This window comes from Scyliorhinus torazame, chromosome 22, assembly GCF_047496885.1.
Source record: "Scyliorhinus torazame isolate Kashiwa2021f chromosome 22, sScyTor2.1, whole genome shotgun sequence".
Taxonomy (NCBI): domain Eukaryota; kingdom Metazoa; phylum Chordata; class Chondrichthyes; order Carcharhiniformes; family Scyliorhinidae; genus Scyliorhinus; species Scyliorhinus torazame.
In genome coordinates, this window is record NC_092728.1 from 44,282,550 (window position 1) to 44,304,395 (window position 21,846).

Genomic DNA, 21,846 nt, shown 5'->3' on the forward strand with positions numbered 1-21,846 from the left:
CTAAAGATAGACAAGTCTCCTGGACCTGATGGAATGCATCCCAGAGTGCTAAAAGAGATGGCTAGGGAAATTGCAAATGCACTAGTGATAATTTACCAAAATTCACTAGACTCTGGGGTGGTCCCGGCGGATTGGAAATTAGCAAACGTGACACCACTGTTTAAAAAAGGAGGTAGGCAGAAAGCGGGTAATTATAGGCCAGTGAGCTTAACTTCGGTAGTAGGGAAGATGCTGGAATCTATCATCAAGGAAGAAATAGCGAGGCATCTGGATGGAAATTGTCCCATTGGACAGACGCAGCATGGGTTCATAAAGGGCAGGTCATGCCTAACTAATTTAGTGGAATTTTTTGAGGACATTAACAGTGCGGTAGATAACGGGGAGCCAATGGATGTGGTATATCTGGATTTCCAGAAAGCCTTTGACAAGGTGCCACACAAAAGGTTGTTGCATAAGATGAAGCTAAAGATGCATGGCATTAAGGGGAAAGTAGTAGCATGGATAGAGGATTGGTTAATTAATAGAAAGCAAAGAGTGGGGATTAATGGGTGTTTCTCTGGTTGGCAATCAGTAGATAGTGGTGTCCCTCAGGGATCAGTTTTGGGCCCACAACTGTTCACAATTTACATAGATGATTTGGAGTTGGGGACCAAGGGCAATGTGTCCAAGTTTGCAGACGACACTAAGATGAGTGGTAAAGCAAAAAGTGCAGAGGATACTGGAAGTCTGCAGAGGGATTTGGATAGGCTAAGTGAATGGGCTAGGGTCTGGCAGATGGAATACAATGTTGACAAATGTGAGGTTATCCATTTTGGTAGGAATAACAGCAAAAGGGATTATTATTTAAATGATAAAATATTAAAACATGCTGCTGTGCAGAGACCTGGGTGTGCTAGTGCATGAGTCGCAAAAAGTTGGTTTTCAGGTGCCACAGGTGATTAAGAAGGCAAATGGAATTTTGTCCTTCATTGCTAGAGGTATGGAGTTTAAGACTAGGGAGGTTCTGCTGCAATTGTATAAGGTGTTGGTGAGGCCACACCTGGAGTATTGTGGTTCAGTTTTGGTCTCCTTACTTGAGAAAGGACATACTGGCACTGGAGGGTGTGCAGAGGAGATTCACTTGGTTAATCCCAGAGCTGAAGGGGTTGGATTACGAGGAGAGGTTGAGTAGACTGGGACTGTACTCGTTGGAATTTAGAAGGATGAGGGGGGATCTTATAGAAACATATAAGATTATGAAGGGAATAGATAGGATAGATGCGGGCAGGTTGTTTCCACTGGCGGGTGAAAGCAGAACTAGGGGGCATAGCCTCAAAATAAGTGGAAGTAGATTTAGGACTGAGTTTAGGAAGAACTTCTTCACCCAAAGGGTTGTGAATCTATGGAATTCCTTGCCCAGTGAAGCAGTAGAGGCTCATTCATTAAATGTTTTTAAGATAAAGATAGATAGTTTTTTGAAGAATAAAGGGATTAAGGGTTATGGTGTTCGGGCTGGAAAGTGGAGCTGAGTCCACAAAAGATCAGCCATGATCTCATTGAATGGTGGAGCAGGCTTGAGGGGCCAGATGGACTACTCCTGCTCCTAGTTCTTATGTTCTTATGTTCTAAATTATTCCCCGACAGGGACTTTCACTCCCAAGATGGGGATCTTAGGCAGGAACTTATCCAGAATGTCGCATCCCACCTCAGACGAAACCCCTCCCTCCTCCCTTCCCTCCTTCATTTCAAAAGGGCATGGGATGAGATCTGGTGCACCACTCACAGACACAGTTCAGAGACAGCCCCTGGGGCTGACAAATGCTGAGGCAGGTTATTAAAGCACTTGCCTTGGTTCTCTGGGACTTAATTGTCTGCTCATATTTTAGGCCCTCTCCTCTCACATCCACTGACCCCAAACCACACAGCCCATGCTCCATCCATGCCAACTCCTGCCCCCCACCCAATACCATAGTTCCTTCTAACTCCCACAGCAACTCACGCCAACCCACCCACCACCTTATGATTTTGTACCCTCCATGCTAACTCACCCAGTATCCACCATGAGAAGACCTCAGGAAGCACTCTTGAGATTAAATGAAATAAAGTTCTAAATATCTATCACAAAGTTTATGAAAATAGAAGACTCCAATTCATGACAGCCCATTCAAAACATTTAAATCTACTCAAGGACATAATCCCTTGGAAAAACTAACATTATCCCACATCAAAGACAGCCAATCCTTTCAAAACCTCTTTGAGCTGTCAATCAGACTGTGAATTTAGGACCCACTGATAGGTTGTGGAAAGCAGCCAAGCATTGATAATAATATTGGCTCTTAGAATAATATCAACAAACAGCTATTGTAACTGCAAGATCAGAGGCTTTTGAACCTCTCACTTACACGACGGCTGTATTTTAAAGAACTGGGGATTTAGATAACTTCACAGCTTGACAATCCCACAGACCCTATTTGCCCTTCAAGAGCATTCATGTGTTCTCTAAAAGTTTGTAATTCCGGCACTGAGAGTTAAAAAAAGCGGGATTCTTCTTTCTGGCGACTAAGTTCCCAAGCCGGCAGGAGAATCGGAGCCAACCACTCCGGTGTCAACAGCCCCTGAAAGTGTGCAATTCTCCGCACTTTCGGGGGCTAGGTGGATGCCGGAGGGATTGGCGCCGCTCCAACCGGCGCCGAAGGTTTGCGCATGCGCCGAAGGGCCGGCGTGATCTCGCGCATGCACAACCGCCGGTGTGGTTCCGCGCATGCGCAGACCGGCCGGCATATTCTGGTGCATGCGCAGGGGGTTGTCTTCTCCGTGCCGGCCATGGCAGAGCCCTACAGGGGCCAGCGCAGAAGGAAGGAGTGCCCCCACGGCACAGGCCCGCCCGCAGATCGGGGGGCCCCGATCCCCGATCGCAGTCCAGGCCACCATGGGGCCCCCCCCCACGCTGAGGACCACCCAAGCCGACTTACCTGCCAGGTCCCGCCGTGTGGGACCATGATTAACCCACGCCGGCGGGACTGGCCAAAAATAGACGGCCGCGAGGCCCATTGGGGCCTAGAGAATTGCCTGAGAATTGAACCCCGCCCCCGCCCGAAAACCGGCGCTGGAGAATACGGTAGCCGGCGTTGGGGTGGCAGTGCGGGATTTGCGCCGCCCCCCGGGGATTCTCCGACCCGGCGGGGGGTCGGAGAATCCCGCTGAAAGCCTTTGCTGCAGCGAAAATGGGGTCTGTTTAAACTCGGCACTGACTTCAAATGGCCCTTTTGATTTCAGGTTTCCCTCATCTGAGAGTGATGTACCATCAATGACCACGAGACGACAATGGTGAAACAATTGAGGCTTTATTGCACAAGATGTTGAGCCTCCTGCAGCTGGAACCAGAATGGGAGCAGCGCAGGAGAGCGTACACTTTTATACATCGCCTGCTGGGAGGAGCCAGCAGACTGGGTTTACTGTGGTACCTGTAATACAGTGGCAGTACCATAATATGCATAGTGTGTTACCAGTGGTGTTTGCCACATTCACTCCCTGTTTTAAAAGAGTTCGGTGGGGGTGAAGAACAACATTACAGATTGAGTCTGTCAGGGGCTTTGGCCATCCGCAGCGATCGCCTCAGTCCTGGTGGTGGTGTGGTCGCCGATGTGGTCACCTGCGACTCCGGGAGCGTGTTAAGACCATAAGACCATAAGACATAGGAGCGGAAGTAAGGCCATTCGGCCCATCGAGTCCACTCCACCATTCAATCATGGCTGATTTCAACTCCATTTACCCGCTCTCCATAGCCCTGAATTCCTCGAGAAATCAAGAATTTATCAACTTCTGTCTTAAAGACACTCAACGTCCCGGCCTCCACCGCCCTCTGTGGCAATGAATTCCACAGACCCACCACTCTCTGGCTGAAGAAATTTCTCCTCATCTCTGTTCTAAAGTGACTCCCTTTTATTCTAAGGCTGTGCCCCCGGGTCCTAGTCTCCCCTGCTAATGGAAACAACTTCCCTACATCCACCCTATCTAAGCCATTCATTATCTTGTAAGTTTCTATTAGATCTCCCCTCAACCTCCTAAACTCCAATGAATGTAATCCCAGGATCCTCAGACGTTCATCGTATGTTAGGCCTACCATTCCTGGGATCATCCGTGTGAATCTCCGCTGGACCCGCTCCAGTGCTAGTATGTCCTTCCTGAGGTGTGGGGCCCAAAATTGCTCACAGTATTCTAAATGGGGCCTAACTAATAAGCTTCAGAAGTACATCCCTGCTTTTATATTCCAAGCCTCTTGAGATGAATGACAACATTGCATTTGCTTTCTTAATTACGGACTCAACCTGCAAGTTTACCTTTAGAGAATCCTGGACTAGGACTCCCAAGTCCCTTTGCACTTCAGCATTATGAATTTTGTCACCGTTTAGAAAATAGTCCACGCCTCTATTCTTTTTTCCAAAGTGCAAGACCTCGCACTTGCCCACGTTGAATTTCATCAGCCATTTCTTGGACCACTCTCCGAAACTGTCTAAATCTTTCTGCAGCCTCCCCACCTCCTCCATACTACCTGCCCCTCCACCTATCTTTGTATCATCGGCAAACTTAGCCAGAATGCCCCCAGTCCCGTCATCTAGATCGTTAATATATAAAGAGAACAGCTGTGGCCCCAACACTGAACCCTGCGGGACACCACTCGTCACCGGTTGCCATTCCGAAAAAGAACCTTTTATCCCAACTCTCTGCCTTCTGCCTGACAGCCAATCGTCAATCCATGTTAGTACCTTGCCTCGAATACCATGGGCCCTTATTTTACTCAGCAGTCTCCCGTGAGGCACCTTATCAAAGGCCTTTTGGAAGTCAAGACAGATAACATCCATTGGCTCTCCTTGGTCTAACCTATTTGTTATCTCTTTAAAGAACTCTAACAGGTTTGTCAGGCACGACCTCCCCTTACTAAATCCATGCTGACTTGTCCTAATCTGACCCTGCACTTCCAAGAATTTAGAAATCTCATCCTTAACGATGGATTCTAGAATCTTGCCAACAACTGAGGTTAGGCTAATTGGCCTATAATTTTCCATCTTTTTCCTTGTTCCCTTCTTGAACAGGGGGGTTACAACAGCGATTTTCCAATCCTCTGGGACTTTCCCTGACTCCAGTGACTTTTGAAAGATCATAACTAACGCCTCCACTATTTCTTCAGCTATCTCCTTTAGAACTCTAGGATGTAGTCCATCTGGGTCCGGAGATTTATCAATTTTTAGACCTCTTAGTTTCTCTAGCACTTTCTCCTTTGTGATGGCTACCATATTCAACTCTGCCCCCTGACTCTCCTGAATTGTTGGGATATTACTCATGTCTTCTACTGTGAAGACTGACGCAAAGTATTTATTTAGTTCCTCAGCTATTTCCTTGTCTCCCATCACAAAATTACCAGCGTCATTTTGGAGTGGCCCAATGTCAACTTTTGCCTCCCGTTTGTTTTTAATGTATTTAAAGAAACTTTTACTATCATTCCTAATGTCACTGGCTAGCCTACCTTCATATTTGATCCTCTCTTTCCTTATTTCTCTCTTTGTTATCCTCTGTTTGTTTTTGTTGTCCTCGTCTTCGTCACGCCTGAGTGGATCCAGTGAGGGGACGGATACTGCTGGGGTGGGGGCTGCGGTGAGGTTCGCTGGCAGGAGGGTTGGCGGCGCAGGGGTGAGGGAGGCAACCGGAGGGGGGAGAAGCGGTACCAGGACGGGGGTTGTGGGTGGGGACCCAGCGGGTGCCAGGAGGGAGACTGTGTCCTGTCACCCATCGGGGTACTGTGGGTTCGCATGGAGGAGGTGGACTTTCTCAACCAAGGGATCCGATTTATGGCTCCTCACATGATTCTGGAGGAGGACGGGTCCAGAATCTGTCAGCCATGTTGGGAGCGAGACCCCGGAGGTGGACTTCCTAGGGAAGGCAAACAAACTTTCGTGAGGGGTCTCATTAGTAGCGGTGCACAGGAGCGACCAGATGAAGTGGAGCGTGTCGGCGAGGACCTCCTGCCAGTGGAAGACCGGGAGATTCCTAGACCGAAGGGCCAGCAGGACGGCCTTCGAGACCGCCCCGTTCTCCCACTCCACCTGCCCATTTCCCCGGAGGTTATAGCTGGTCGTCCTGCTCGAGGCGATGCCCTTGCTGAGCAGGAACTGACGCAGCTCATCACTCATGAAGGAGGATCCCCGACCGCTGTGGATGTAGGTGGGGAAACCGAACAGGGTGAAGATGCTGTGCAGGGACTTGATGACCGTGGCAGAAGTCATGTCGGGGCATGGGATGGCGAATGGGAAACGGGAGTACCCATCAATAACATTGAGAAAGTACACGTTGCGGTCGGTGGAGGGGAGGGGCCCTTTGAAGTCCATGCTGAGGCGCTCAAAGGGGCGGGAGGCCTTCACCAGGTGCGCTCTATCTGGCTGGTAGAAGTGCACTCCGCGCAGACTGGGCAGTCCCTGGTCATGGTCCTGACCTCCTCGATGGAGTAGGGCAGTTTGCGGGCCTTGATAAAATGGAAGAACCGGGTGGCAGAGGTCATTATGGAGAGCCCGGATTCGGTCCACTTGTGTGCTGGCACATGTACCGTGGGATAGGGCATCTGGGGGCTAATTGAGCTTCCCCGGGCGATACAAGATCTCATAGTTGTCGGTGGAGAGCTCGATCCTCCACCGCAAGATGTTGTCATTCTTGATCTTGCCACGCTGTGTATTGCTAAACACGAAGGCAACCGACCGTTGGTCAGTGAAGGAGAGTGAATCTCCTGCCGGCCAGGTAATGCCGACAATGTCGCACAGCTTCCCAATGGCTTGGGCCTCCTTTTCGACAGAGGAGTGCCGTATTTCGGAGGCATGAAGGGTGCGGGAAAAGAAAGCCACAGGCCTGTCCGCCTGGTTGAGGGTGGCAGCCAGAGCCACGTCCGATGCATCGCTCTCCACCTGGAAGGGGAGGGACTCGTCAACCGCGTGCATCGTGACTTTGGCGATGTCCGCCTTGATGTGGTTGAAGCCCCGGCGGGCCTCAGCCGTCAGGAGAAAAACTGTGGACTTGATGAGTGGGCGGGCCTTGTCCGCATAATTGGGACCCACTGGGCATAATATGAGAAAAACCCCAGGCATCTTTTCAGGGCCTTGGGGCAGTGGGGGAGGGGGAGTTCCAGGAGGGGCGCATGCGGTCGGGGTCAGGCCCGAGGACTCCATTTTCCACAACGTACCCAAGAATGGCTGAGCGGTTGGTGCGGAAAACGCATTTCTCCTTATTGTAGGTGAGGGTAAGGAATTTGGCGGTATGGAGGAATTTTTGGAGGTTTGCGTCGTGGTCCTACTGATCGTGGCCGCAGATGGTGACATTATCTAGGTACGGGAACGTGGCCCGCAGCCCGTATTGGTCAACCATTCGGTCCATCTCTCGCTGGAAGACCGAGGCCCCATTGGTGACGCCGAAGGGAACTCTATGGAAGTGATAGAGGTGGCCATCTGCTTTGAATGCAGTGTATTGGCGGTCCTCCGGGCGGATGGGGAGCTGGTGGTAGGCGGACTTCAAGTCAACTGTGGAGAAGACTCGATACTGCGCAATCTATTGAGCATGTCAGATATGCGTGGGAGAGGGTACGCATCGAGCTGTGTGTACCGGTTGATGGTCTGACTGTAGTCGATGACTATCCTATGTTTCTCCCCAGTCTTGACTACCACCACTTGAGCTCTCCAGGGGCTGTTACTGGCCTCAATGATCCCCTCCCGCAGAAGCCATTGGATTTCTGACTTGACGAAGGTCCTGTCCTGGGCACTGTACCGTCTGCTCCTCGTGGCGACAGGTTTGCAGTCCGGGGTGAGGTTCGCTAAAAGTGAAGGTGGATCGACCTTAAGGGTCGTGAGGCCACAAACGGGGGGCAGGGGTCCGCCGAATTTCAGAGTAAGGCTTTGGAGGTGACATTGAAAATCCAGGCCGAGTAACTGGGCAGCACAGAGATGGGGGATGACGTAGAGCCTGAAGTTGCTCTACTCTACGCCCTGAACGGTGAGGGTCGTGACGCAATAACCCCGGATTTGCACGGAATGGGATCCGGAGGCCAGGGAGATTTTCTGGGTGACGGGGAGTACCGGGAGGGAGCAGCGCCTTACTGTAGCAGGGTGGATGAAACTCTCCGTGCTCCCGGAGTCAAAGAGGCAGGTCGTCTCGTACCCGTTGATCTTTACCGTCGTTGTAGCGGTCGCGAGGCCGAGATTGATCAAGTGTGATGGAAGCGAGCTGCGGAAGATGTTGGGAGGACCTGGGCTGATCAGCGGTGGTGGAGGTATCGGCGGGCCACAAACGGCCAGGCGAGCAGGCGTGGTCCAAGATGGCAGCCTCCACGGGGCACACATGGTGGGCGACATCAAAGATGGCGGCGCCCACGGGCCGCACGTGGCTTGTGGTGGAGAAGATGGCGGCGCCCCTGGATCACATGTGGGGGGTGTAGCGATGCTGGGCCTGGAAACAGCGGCGACCGACCGGGCCTGGCAAACGGAAATGAAGTGGCCCTTCTCCCACACCCATTGCAGGTCGCACTCCGTGCCGGGCAGCGCTGCCTGGGATGTTTGCTCTGGCCACAAAAATAATATTTGGGCCCGCCGAAGTTGGTCGACTGCCGCGCGGCACAGGCTTGCGGTGCAATCGAGTCGGCCGCTTGTGGGGCCCACGCTGCCCACGAGGGTGCCGCGCGGTCGGAGGTGTAGGCCTCCAGATTACGGGAGGCCACTTCTAGGGAGTTAGCAAGCTGCACAGTCTCTGCAAGGTAGAGCGTATCCCCTTCCAATAGCCGCTGGAGAATGTAAGTAGACTTAATGCCCATGACTTAAGCGTCTCTGATTAGTAGTTTGGTGTGTTGGACTGCCGAAACTGCCTGGCAGTTACAGTTACTACCGAGTATCCGTAGAGCCCACAGAAAATCGTCCTGAGACTCCCCTAGGAGTTGCCGTCTCGTGGCCAGGACGTGCCTGGCATCCACTTGATTCACCGACTTGATGAACTGTCCCTTTAGTAGCGCCATTGCTTCTGTGTAGGTGGGTGCGTCCCGGATGAGAGAGAGAGAGAGAGAGAGAGAGAGTTTTCCCAACAAAAACTTGTGGGCTCACCCGTGAGTAGAGGATCTGGAGCTTCTGCGGGTCTGAGAGTTCTTCAGTGGCTGCTCCGAGGTATCCTTCGAAGCAGGCTAGCCAGTGTTCGAAGGTGGCTGTGGCGTCGGCTGCGTGAGGGTTCAGCTCCAGGCGATCAGGCTTGATTAAGACGTTCATCTCGTAAAATCTTGTGCAATAAATTGATGTACCATCAATGACCACGAGACGAGAATGGTGAAACAATTGAGGCTTTATTGCACAAGATGTTGAGCCTCCTGCAGCTGGAACCAGAATGGGAGCAGCGCAGGAGAGCGTACACTTTTATACATCGCCTGCTGGGAGGAGCCAGCAGACTGGGTTTACTGTGGTACCTGTAATACAATGGCAGTACCGTAATATGCATAGTGTGTTACCAGTGGTGTTTACCACAGAGAGTCACGCTCAGCCCCTTTCTCCTAGCAGCAAAAATGAGATGGCAAAAATGAGGGCAGGGCTTTCGGATCCAGGTGCCTCCCGACATTTTGGAAGATGCGCGGGATCTTTATAACTCCACAAAAATCCAGGTCTTGAAAATTATCCCTCACATGTCACACCTTACATGGTATTGAATGAAACAAAGCACAACAGGGTGGACAACAGTCAAAAAAGCCTCTTACTTTCCACCCACGCGATGACACCAACCATATAGGCCCCAACATTGAGACTGTCACTGGGAGATAACTTCCCATGGTGTGGATTAGCAGAGAGTCAGCTGTGCCATCTAATGTAAAGGTACCTCCTACTAGCATTTACCATCGGCTGGCACTGAGCTGGCTAGCTGCAGCCCCAATCATAAGCAGTTACTTTTCCTTTTAGTTGTTACTATTCCGTGCTAAAGGGATTGAAATGAATTTTGGGCCTTGCTAAAACCTTTCACTGTTCCTGTCCTTTCTCTGGAACACTCCCTTTAATTATCTTTCACCCTTAAGTTTGCACTGTCGCTTCTGTTCCCACGACTGGTGAGGCCAGGTTAGCACTAGGCTTTGTCAATAAAGAAGCTACGGAGCTGGAACAGATTATAGAATTTACAGAGCAGAAGGAGGCCATTCGGCCCATCGAGTCTGCACCGGCTCTTGGAAAGAGCACCCTACCCAAGATCCACACCTCCACCCTATCCCAATAACCCAGTATCCTCACCCAACACTAAGAGCAATTTTGGACACTAAGGGCAATTTAGCATGGCCAATTCACCTAACCTGCACATCTTTGGACTGTGGGAGGAAACCGGAGCACCCGGAGGAAACCCACGCACACACGGGGAGAACGTGCAGACTCCACATAGACAGTGACCCAAGCCGGGAATCGAACCTGGGACCCTGGAGCTGTGAAGCAATTGTGCTAACCACAATGCTACCGTGCTGCCCAATAAAAGCACAAAGTGCTGGGAAAATCTCTGCAGATCTGGCAGCATCTGTGAAGGGAGAAATAGAGGCCATAATTCTCTAGCCATTCACTGCCAGCTGGATTCTCTGATCCCGGCGGCGTAGGGCAGTTTCAATGGAAATTCCCATCGACATCGGCGGGAACAGAGTATCCTGGCGCCAGCGAATGGCGCGTGCCTCCCGCAGCTGAGAAACACATGGGTCGGAGACCAGAGAATTCCACCCAGAGCTAACGTTTCGAGGGCACATGACTCTTCTTTAGAGCTGAAGAGAGGGAAGAAATGTGGTGGGTTTTATTGAGAAGGGGTGGAGCAGAATAAAAGGTCAGGGATCGGTGGGAGCTCAGGAGAGATTTGACAAAGATGTCATGGGCACAAGACATAGGGAGTGTTAATGGTAGTGTATAATACTAAAGAAGGTGCGAATAGCAGAACAAGGTTAAGTGCTCTCTGGAACCAAAACATAAGAACAAGTAAGAGATTTGCCCTGTGGGGTAGGGGGGTAGGGGGGTGGGGGGGGGGGGGAAGGCGGTGGTTGTTTGGAAAATAAAATATATATCAAAATGGAGAACAAGGTACATGGTTTGAAGTTGTTGCAGAGGAGCTGACACAGGAGACTGGAGTGCGGTTAATACAAAACCGATCATGAAAGAATGCCACCACTTTTATGCATGACTAACATGTGAAAATTAAGCCAAGTGGCTCCATCATCACCATGACAATATTTCCCTTTAGATGGTGACAAAGGCTGGTGTTTGCATGAAAAATGCATAATCTCTACCCAGTGGCAGTGGTAAACTAGGTCACTAGAAGGTGGACTGATCCAATGCTCCAGCAGAACGACAGGAACAACAGTTTTGGTTTCCACAGACTCTGAATGTGCTTTGAAAGGGTTCTTTCCTGTTAACTTTTAAACTGAGAGAGAGAGAGAGTTTTCCAAACAAACATAACCCGGAACTCTGACCTGTGGGGCCTCTGGTCGAATCTGGATCAGGAGCTCTGCATCCACCCGCGCAGCCTCGTACTGTTTCAGTTGAATCAATGCCAAGGAACGACACGACAGTAATTGGCAGTCTTTGGCGTCCAGCATTAGACCCTGGGTGTAAAAGTGCACTGCCTCCTCGTAATTCTCTTTTCCCAACGCGTCATCTCCTTGTGCCTGCAGGCAGGCAATCTGTAACAAGCACATAGTTAGCAGCAGGCACTCCGCCACCACCTCACAGAAACACAAATATCATCAGACCAACTTTTTACAAATCACCTTCAGCATTGGACTGACAGGCGACTTACTAGGGTTAAGACAGAGGTAAACCATACTTTCGCTCAGCGTGCTGAGAAGAAACAGTTTTATATTTTATTAAATTACGTTGTGCTGTTGAAGCCATGCAGGCAAATGCCACACCTGGTCGAAACATTCAATACACCATTAGATCATGTGTAATAGGATAAAATTCCAACAGTGCAGAAGGGGGCCATTCGGCCCATTGAGTCTACAGCAACCTTCCAGAAGAGCATTGTACCTAGGCCCACTCCCCCGTCCTATTCCCGTAACCACCTAACCTTTTGACACTTGGGGCAATTTAGCATAGACAATCAACTTAACCTGCACATCTTTGGACTACGGGAGGAAACCGGAGCACCTGGGGAAAATCCATGTGGACCCTTGGGGAACGTGCAAACTTCACACAGTCAGTGACCCAAGGTCAGAATCGAACCTGGGTCCCTGGCGATGTGGGGTAGCAGTGCTAATTGTGCTACATCACCCTGCACGGTCAATTTCAGCCTCACATCCTTCGGAGTCACAACACAAGTGAATTAACCAATAATTCTTATAAAAATACCCAAAGTTGTTGGCCCTTATCCGCTCAATGATTACAGTCACCAGGTTTGTAAGTTGAAACAAAATTACTGTTTATTTATACCAGGAACTATCATAAAATATGCAGTAAATACAGCTGGATAACAAGCCAACCTACTACCACTTTAACTGTCCTACGCTCTACCCACACACACACGGCACTCAAACATGGGGGCAGAGGGGTGGGAAGGGTAAAAATAATAAGGATGAAGGTCAAAAGATGAGTCTTTGCTCCAGATGATGGTTCTTAGCACGCTTTCCTTACAACACGCTGGTTGATCGAAACCTCTGGTTTACAGCTGCTCATTCATACCGTACTCACAAGAAGCAGGCTTTCTTCAGGAGATGAAATGAAATGAAAATGAAAATCACTTATTGTCACAAGCAGGCTTCAAATAAAGTTACTGTGAAAAGCCCCTAGTCGCCACATTCCGGTGCCTGTTCGGGGAGGCTGTTACGGGAATTGAACCGTGCTGCTGGCCTGCCTCAGTCTGCTTTCAAAGCCAGCGATTTAATCCTGTGCTAAACAGCACCTAAGCGATTACACTTTCATTTTTAAACTGGGTCTTCAGCTCTTGACACACTTTGTCTCACATCAAACCACGCTTCAGGCCTCTGCCCCAACAGCGCCCCAACTTTCTGGAGAGAGAGTCAGCCTTCACAGCGGCCTTCTGAAGAGACTTCAGCTGGATCTTTTGGGAGAGAAATAATTAGAACCCTCCATCCAAGTTGTATAATCAAAAGTGAAACTAATTTGGAAGTTTGTGACTTTGAAAATACTCCAGTGGGCTCAGATCCAATTACCACCATTTACCAGGCAGAGCCCATCCCTTTGGGCCAATTCATTGGCCACCAACAAAATCTATCAAACCTTGTAATTACTGATGCCAGTCAGAGTCAGTCTAAAACAGCACAGCCTTCTGGATCCTCCTGTTTGAATTAAAGGTATAGGCAGGTCCATGAAACATCCATGGCAAAAAGAAAAGAAAAGGGAAATAAAGGAATAAACAAGAACGGACAGGAAGGACCCTTACAACTCTGTCACCGTGCTACCCACACGTCACGCTAAAATGCCCGGGTGAGACACACACCGCCAAACTCAGCCCAAACCTGCAGCAACCAGGGTATTTTATGCAAACCCAGAAAGGGCAGTCACTATTTTCTCCAGCAGAAAAGATTGTTTTTTTAAATTCATTTATGGGATGTGAGCATCACTAACGTTCACTGAATTTCAAATGTCTTTTCATAATAAAGCACAACAGCGCCTATACTTCCTCAGGAAACTAAGGAAATTCGGCATGTCCACATTGACTCTTACCAACTTTTACAGGTAAATGAAATGAAAATCGTTTATTATCACAAGTAGGCTTCAAATGAAGTTACTGTGAAAAGTCCCTAGTCGCCACATTCCGGCGCCTGTTCGGGGAGGCTGGAACGGGAATTGAACCGTGCTGCTGGCCTGCCATGGTCTGCTTTAAAAGCCAGCTATTTAGCCCTGTGCTAAACCACAGAAAGGTGTACCACAGAAAGAATCCTATCGGGCTGCATCACAGCTTGGTATGGCAACTGCTCGGCCCAGGACCGCAAGAAACTTCAGAGAGTCGTGAACACCGCCCAGTCCATCACACGAACCTGCCTCCCATCCATTGACTCCATCTACACCTCCCGCTGCCTGGGGAAAGCGGGCAGCATAATCAAAGATCCCTCCCACCCGGCTTACTCACTCTTCCAACTTCTTTCATCGGGCAGGAGATACAGAAGTCTGAGAACACGCACGAACACTCAAAAACAGCTTCTTCCCCACTGTTACCAGACTCCTAAATGACCCTCTTATGGACTGACTTCATTAACACTACACCCTGTATGCTTCATCCGATGCCAGTGCTTATGTAGTTACATTGTATATGTTGTGTTGCCCTATTATGTATTTTCTTTCATTCCCTTTTCTTCTCAGGTACTTAATGATCTGTTGAGCTGCTCGCAGAAAAATACTTTTCACTGTACCTTGGTACACGCGACAATAAACAAATCCAATCCAATCCAATATATCTGTCTGGGCGGATCCTTTTTCTTTGAAAGAAGTTCCTGTTCGAATCCACAAGGAGTAAGCCACATGACCCTCTGTGTCCATTTTGAAAACAATCGTTAAACTCAGTCCCAACGGCTGAAGGCCCAAATCTCCCACCCCTCCCCCTCCTCCCCCCTCCATGCTCCTCTCCCCCCCCCCCCCCCCCTCCCCATGCTCGAGAATCACACAGGTGCGATTTGGTGCAAGTATTTACAAATGTGGTCTTGGTGCCATTGCCTTTGAGGGGGAGCAAGGAGGTTAACTACCTTTTCATTGTCTTCGGGATTGCTGGAGGTAAATGTCTAGAACTCTGGGACTAGTGGGAACTGACTTGGTGGAAAGGGTGTGGACTCGGGGTCCCCCTCAGGATCAGGATCAGGCTGAACCTCCCATTGCTGCTATAAAAGACTCGCTACTCACGCCTTAGATGTTACTTACAGGTTACTGACTGTTTAAACTGCTGACTGCTGCCAGTACACTTGAAATTCTGAGGTCTCCTGATCATGTAGATAACTATTTACCCTGCCCATCTGGAAACCATCATGTATCAGCGGTCAAATCAAAGGGATGGGCCTGGCCATGTTCGATCGCTGGACCACCAGGTATTGGTACTCCTCATTGTACACCGTAGATGCACAGCTCCACAGCAGAGGAAGCAGCAAACCAACAGAGCTAACCCCACACAAAGAACACATGCACCAATGGCCACTGGAACTCTCTTTGGCACACAGCCCCGCTCAGAGTAACAGCCTCACTGGTGAGACTATCAGCTAACCCACTCCTAACGATGAGGTGATTTCCCCAGGCCCTGCAGGTTAACTGTGCCCCATTGGTATGAGTGTATAGACCCCTGACCCTCCCAGGAAACCTGAACAGCTCCCTGACACAACCTCTGTGTTAAACACAGGTTCCACATCACACTGTAAATACTTTTCACTGTACCTCAGTATACGTGTCAATAAACAAATCCAATCCAATCCAATCACTGCAGCCAAATTCCCAGTAAAGGTAGTGCCCCCCATCTGTAGGACCTGCCCGCACACCAGTCTCTTAGCATAGAGCCGCATGCCTGCACAGTATGAATGATTCCACCACAGAACAAGCAGCCACCATTCTGGCAGGAAGGCACAAGGCTCAGTCAATGAGGGGATACCCACAGTAGCCCCCACTGGGAGAACCAGAGCAAGGGCCACAGAGCCCATTGCTAACATTTGTTGTGGCCGCCAGTGGTTCCCCAGTTGGCAGGGTCAGGTGGCGAGGATAGGGGCTTTCCACATCAAGAGCCAGGAGCAAGTCACTGATGGGGATAGGGCTTCAGTGTCAAGTGTAAGGAACCTCTTTTAAATCCTTATCTGATCCTTGTATCCTTTTTAATTCCTTTCTTGCTGGCTACTTTTAAAATAAGAATTTTGAAACCCCCCACTGCAATCTACCAGTTGAACTAGCCCAAGGGGAATTCCCCCCCCCCCCCACTCCCCCTCCCCCTCCCCACCCCCACTCCCCCCTCTTCCACCCCCCCTGTGCTGTGTGCTGTGGTCCTGTGATATCATTTTGATGGACTTAGCCGGCAGTTGATCCGCTCTTCTGAGATTCCGGAACATATTCTCATCTCGATTGTGACTGGTAAAGCCCTTCAGAAGATTCTGGAACAGAAGGCAGATTCCATTCTGGTTCTCAGTTCTGCTTCAACATTGAGGGCAGCCGAAGCAGGTTTCAAACACTCTCTCTACCCAGACAGGTCTGTGAAACTTTAACCTCTGATTAAAAGTCTGCAAGCAGTCCTGCAGCCAACTCTGCAAAAACAAGGAAGCAGCAGGTTCCATCAGCTCAGTCTGGCATTTAAAACACTTTGCAGCCTGGCCTGTGGAAGGTTCACTTCTGATGAAAAGACTGGGGAGCTGAATCAGATTTCTCTCAACTAATGGCCTGTGTTTAAAGACCATACGACATAGGAGCAGAATTAGGCCACTCGGCCCATCAAGTCTGCTCTTCCATTCATACACGGCTGATGTGTTTCTCATCCCCATTCTCCTGCCTTCTGCCATAACCCCTGATCCCCTTATTAATCATAAACCTATCTATCTCTGTCTTCAAGATTTGGCCTCCATGGCCTTCTGCAGCAAAGAGTTCCACAGATCCACCGCCCTCTGGCTGAAGAAAAAGGATCATCCCTCCAGTCTGAAGGTATGGTCTCTGATTCTATTTTTCCCGACAAGTGGAAACATCCTCTCCACGACCACTCTGTCGAAGCCTCGCAGTATCCTGTAAGTTTCAATAAGATTCCCCCTCATCCTTCTAAACTCCAACGAGTACAGACCCAGAGTCCTCAACCACTCTGCATATGACAAGCTCTTCATTCCAGGAATCATTCTTGTGAACCTCCTCTGGGTCCTTTCCAAGGCCAGCACATCCTTCCATAGCCCAAAACTGCTCACAATACTCCAAATGGGTCTTATCATAGCCTTATACAGCCGCAGTACATCCCTGCTCAAGTGTTCTAGCCCTCTCGACATGCTAATATTGCATTTGCCTTCCTAACTGCCGAATGAATCTGTACATTAACCTTAAGAAAATCTTGAACTAGGACTCCTATGTCCCTTTCTGCTTCTGATTTCCGAAGCCTTTTCCCATTTTGAAAATAGTCTATGGCGTCAGTCTATGCAGACAGGGCATAACCTCACACTTTTCCACATTGTATTCCATCTGCCACTCCTTTGCCCACTCTCCTAGCTTGGCCAAGTCCTTCTGCAGCCCCCCTGCTTCCTCAATGCTACATGCCATGTCCCTCTGTAGTCAGTTCAATCTGCAGGAGGATCCAGTCCAGCGCCACCTTCAGGAAGAGGAGGCTGATTGAAAACCTATTTAAAATCCTCAGGTGAAGAATTCTGATGTTATCTCTGTGAGACTGAGAGCCAGTCTGGTGGAGGTCGTTCAAACAAAAGTGACTCCCCAGAGAGAATTCTACAGCCTGCATGTTCTAATTGAAGACAAACATTGGAAGGTACAATCCAACAGATGCTTTCAACACCGTGTGTCCTTGGAAGGTCGCTAACTACAAAGACTACCACCTCGGCAGAAATATTTATCTCACGTCCTTTTAATCCCTGTTACTTTCAATCCTTTCCCTACCCTCACCATGTGTTTGTCTTATGTGTGTCTGGGTGGAGGGTGGGATGGGGTTCCAAGAATCATTAGATTAGCAGACCATTGTTCTATTATTACCATTATATATTTATCTCTTCTCTTGTTATAAATAATCAGTGTTTTAATGCTTTGCTTACAAATATGGTGCTGTGAGCCATTGCAGTAGTCAAGGGTCAAGAATCTCAGGAAAATACATAAATTATTGGTTAATTCACTTATGTTGGGACTCCGGGGTCTGTGGGGTTGGAATTGACAGTGCACTCGCCCAGTCGTAACACAAGTATATGTTCTGAGGCCAGAGGTAGCTGGGCAATCAAACTCAGGATGACTATGTAATTTGGGGGGTTTGGATGTTCAAGGCAAGCATCACCTTGGTGACAGTCTCTGGGCGGGAATCTCTGCCGGCGGGATTCTCCAATTTGCCGGCGCCTGGGGGTTTCCCAACGGCATTGGGTTGCCCCACAATGGGAAACCCCATTGACCGGCCAGTGTAACGGAGAATCCCGCCGGTGGTTCGAGGCAGAAATGTGGCACGGCGGGGCGGGTAATCCAGGCCTCTCTCGCCCTTCCCCCGCACAGAAATGGAATTCGAAACTCAGCCAGTCATCCTGGCTGCTGCTGCTGCTGCCGCAGATCCCGATGGTGAGAGTGCCAGGGCCAGATGAGGGAAACCCTGCACGACAGGAGACTGTCCCAGAACAGCAGGGATCAGCTGGTAAGGCTCAAATGCCGGCCGTCCACCAGGCCGAGGAGGAGGTACAATGATGATGATGCCACATCAGGCCATATTTCTACCATCGGCACTCGTCCTTCAAGGAGCTGCTGGGCTGCATGTGCCACCTACAACTCCACCTCACCAAGGAGACCGTATGCCACCTGTGCCAGATGGTGGCGCACCTGGCATCGAGTGCGTTAGGAGGAGGACACCCGCTCTTGGTGCCCATCAAGTTGACGGCTTCCCTCAACTTCTAAGGCTCTCGATCATTCCAGGGCTCGAGCGGGGACATGTGCGGGATTTCATAAATATTCACGCACAGGTGAATTTGAGATGTCACGGTTGCCCTATGCGGCCGGACAGCTAACTACATCGACTTTAACCAGGACAAGGTTCACTAGGATGCCCAAGCTGCTGGATTTGCTGTCTTCGCTGGAATGACTCAGGTCCAGAGGGTTTGTAATGGCACGCATGTCGCCCACAGAGCACTGGCTTGATACGGGGTGCCCTTAACAGGAAGGGGTTCCATTCCCTGAACGTGCAGTTGGTATGCAATCACCAGATGAACTTCATGCACATCTGTGCACAATACCCAGGCAGCGTGCACGAAGCATACACCCTGGAACACTCTGAGGTTCCTGGCACCTTCATGGCACTCCCTCAGGTCAGGGGTTGGCTCGTGGGTGACAAGTCCTACCCACAGTTTCCAAGGCCTTAGGCCATGGCGGAGCGATGTTATAACGACACTCACTCAGCAACCAGGAGTGTCATCAGGCAATGCATTGCCTTCTAAAGATGCACTTTTGCTGCCTGGAACGCTCTGGTGGGGCTCTTCAATAAAGCCCCCAGACGGTTGCGCATATTCTGGTGGCCTGCTGCGTCCTGCACAACATCGCCCAGCAGAGTGACATGTTGGAGGAAGTGGAAGAACGGCAGGCCTCGCCGGATGAGGACGGTGTCCGGAATGAGCCAGGTGAGGAGCTGGAGCTCGCTCGACAGCCTGCGGAATGAGTCCTTCAGGGCCGTAGAACCAGGGAGAATCTGATCAGCTTCTGATTCACCGACTAGGAGGCCTAAAGACCGGCATCTTCATCGCCATCATCACCCCACCTTGCCCTCAGTCCCTTCTGTCCCATAACCCTCCCCCCCCCCCATCTTCCCCTTAGCCTTTCATCTCTTCCCCCCTCTGAGGATCATCTCAGCAACATAACAGGGTGTTGGGCCTGGGCTGAGCAATAACAGTGGGTCTTGACTATGGGATAGAGGATGATGACGACCCGCTGAGGTGAGCTCTGGTACTCCTCATTGCCTGACCAAGTTTGACTCCTGTCTTTTCAATAACATGCCACTGTCCGTGCGGTTATCCCTGGTTGTGCAATGGGGATTCCTTCTCATGAATAGTGTTCTTTTGTGGGAGGTGGGGCGGGGCGAGATGGAGCAAGCTTAGGGGTCATAGACTGGGGATGCAGTAACACTCAGCTGTCCACACCGCAGCTCCAATGGCCTGTAACTTCTCAGTAAGGGTGGATATCTGTGGGACGTCCATGGGTCCGATGCACCCTGAAACACAGCCCTGCACCACCATCACAAGCCCAAGACCCTGCCCCAGCCAAACCTTCCCACCCGTGGGACAACAGTGAGTGCAGATCGGACTGGTGTGGAAAAGTGTTTAATGATGCGCTTTTACAGATTGTGTCCCCTTCTCCCAACTCATTATGTTCAACTACACCCAGAGCAACATTTAAAAAAATGTTTTTACTGACGTTTTTACATATTATACACCATATACACTGTGCTGGTTTAGCACAGTAGGCTAATCAGCTGGCTTGTAATGCAGAACAATGCCAGCCCACGGGTTCAATTCCCGTACCAGCCTCCCCGAACAGGCGCCGGAATGTTGCGACTAGGGGCTTTTCACAGTAACTTCATTGAAGCCTACTTGTGACAATAAGCGATTACTATTATCATACATTCGGTAAAGATGATTGTGCCGATTACAATGTACATGTCATTTTCCTTTGTGCTGATCCCCCCTCCCCTAACTTGGAAACTGCCCCTCTCCCACCCCCATCACCCGCCCTCTTCATTCGTTGTTTCAGGGTCCTTTCCTAGGCCCTTCACTGTGTAACGGGCAGTATGCCATCTTCCTCATGAATAGTTCTGGTTGGACTGATGCCCGTGCTCCACTCTCACCCCCACAACCTTGGTCATTGCCTCGAAGGCAGCTATCCAGAACCCAACAAGTCAGGGCAGATCCAGAAAATGTGGGCGTGGTTGGCCGGGTCTCCCTGGCACCATTCACATTTGTCCTCCACCTCTGAGAAGAACCTGCTCATTCGGGTTCTTATCAGGTATGCTCTGTGCATCATTTTCAGCTGCATGAGGCGGAGCCTTGCGCATGAGGAGGTGGAGTTTTCCCTGCACAGTGCTTTGCTCCAGAGTTCCCACCCTATTTCCGTCCCAAGCTCTTCCTTCCATTTTCCCCGTGTCTCATCCAGTGGGGTCCTTTCCAAGAGTTGTCCGTACAGGTCCCCATAGTTTCCCCTCCCCAGACTGTCCTTGTCCAATAAGTATGCTGTTCCTTTCTTACTATGATTGGTTTTGGAAGTTGAGTAGTAAATAGAATGATTTGCATATTGTATCAATTGGCTCCTCTTGGGGGCGGGGCGGGGGGGGGGTGCTGGTGGTTCTGGGTCAAGCTGTGACGAGGGCTTTAACCTTGACTTCCATGGTGGTGGCGGCCATACTGAGAAAGGAAGATTAATTTCCTGGCACAGACTTCCAGAGATATTGGTTCCAATGGGAAGGCGGTTTAGTTCATTAGGATTCTGCACAGTGGAAGTGAACGGCTACTGTGGGAGAGCACGGTATCACTGTGGTTAGCACGGTTGCTTCACAGCGCCATGGTCCCAGGTTCAATTCCCGGCTTGAGTCACTGTCTGTGCGGAGTCTGCACGTTCTCCTCGTGTCTGCGTGGGTTTCCTCCGGGTGCTCCAGTTTCCTCCCACTGTCCAAAGATGCGCAGGTTAGATGGATTGACCATTCTAAATTGCCCTTGTGTCCAAAAAAGTTAGGTGGGGTTACTGGGATAGGGTGGAGGTGTGTGGCTTCAGGGTGTGCTCTTTCCAAGAGCAGGTGCAGACTCGATAGGCCGAATGGCCTCCTTCTGCACTGTAAATTCTATGTTCTATGGAACTCCTTCAGCATTTTGCTTCTCAGGGTTCACGGGTATGCAGTTGTCCTTGCAGGGAATGTTTTTGACCTGCAGATGTTGGAGTTTGTTCCCGTTTGGTTGTTCCAGTCTCTCCGTCAGCTCCTCTAAGGTCATTAGTCTATCGCCCGTGTAAATGACCCGAACCATCACTGTTCCCCCCGTCCTGTTTACACCTCTTAAAAGTGGTTTAAGCATGGCTGGTGCAAACCTATGGTTGCCGCAGATGGGGGCCATGATGGACACTTCGGTCAGGCCAACATGTTGCCTCATCTGGTATCAGGTTTCGGGTTTGTTGAGTGTTTTGCTGGCGGGGATAGGAGGGCTGCCGTGGTGAGGGCCAG

General features: G+C 50.2%; 1 protein-coding gene across 4 annotated transcripts in view; it reads right to left on the reverse strand.

The window, feature by feature from the left end:
• The window catches only part of LOC140399050 (uncharacterized), a 765,316-nt gene that overhangs the window by 694,135 nt on the left and 49,335 nt on the right, over positions 1-21,846 (reverse strand). For all 4 annotated transcript variants that reach the window (XM_072488134.1, XM_072488132.1, XM_072488133.1 and 1 more), the window contains exon 4: positions 11,471-11,680. In XM_072488134.1, the coding sequence (XP_072344235.1) occupies positions 11,471-11,680 (210 nt within the window). The remainder of the gene's footprint in view (positions 1-11,470; positions 11,681-21,846) is intronic.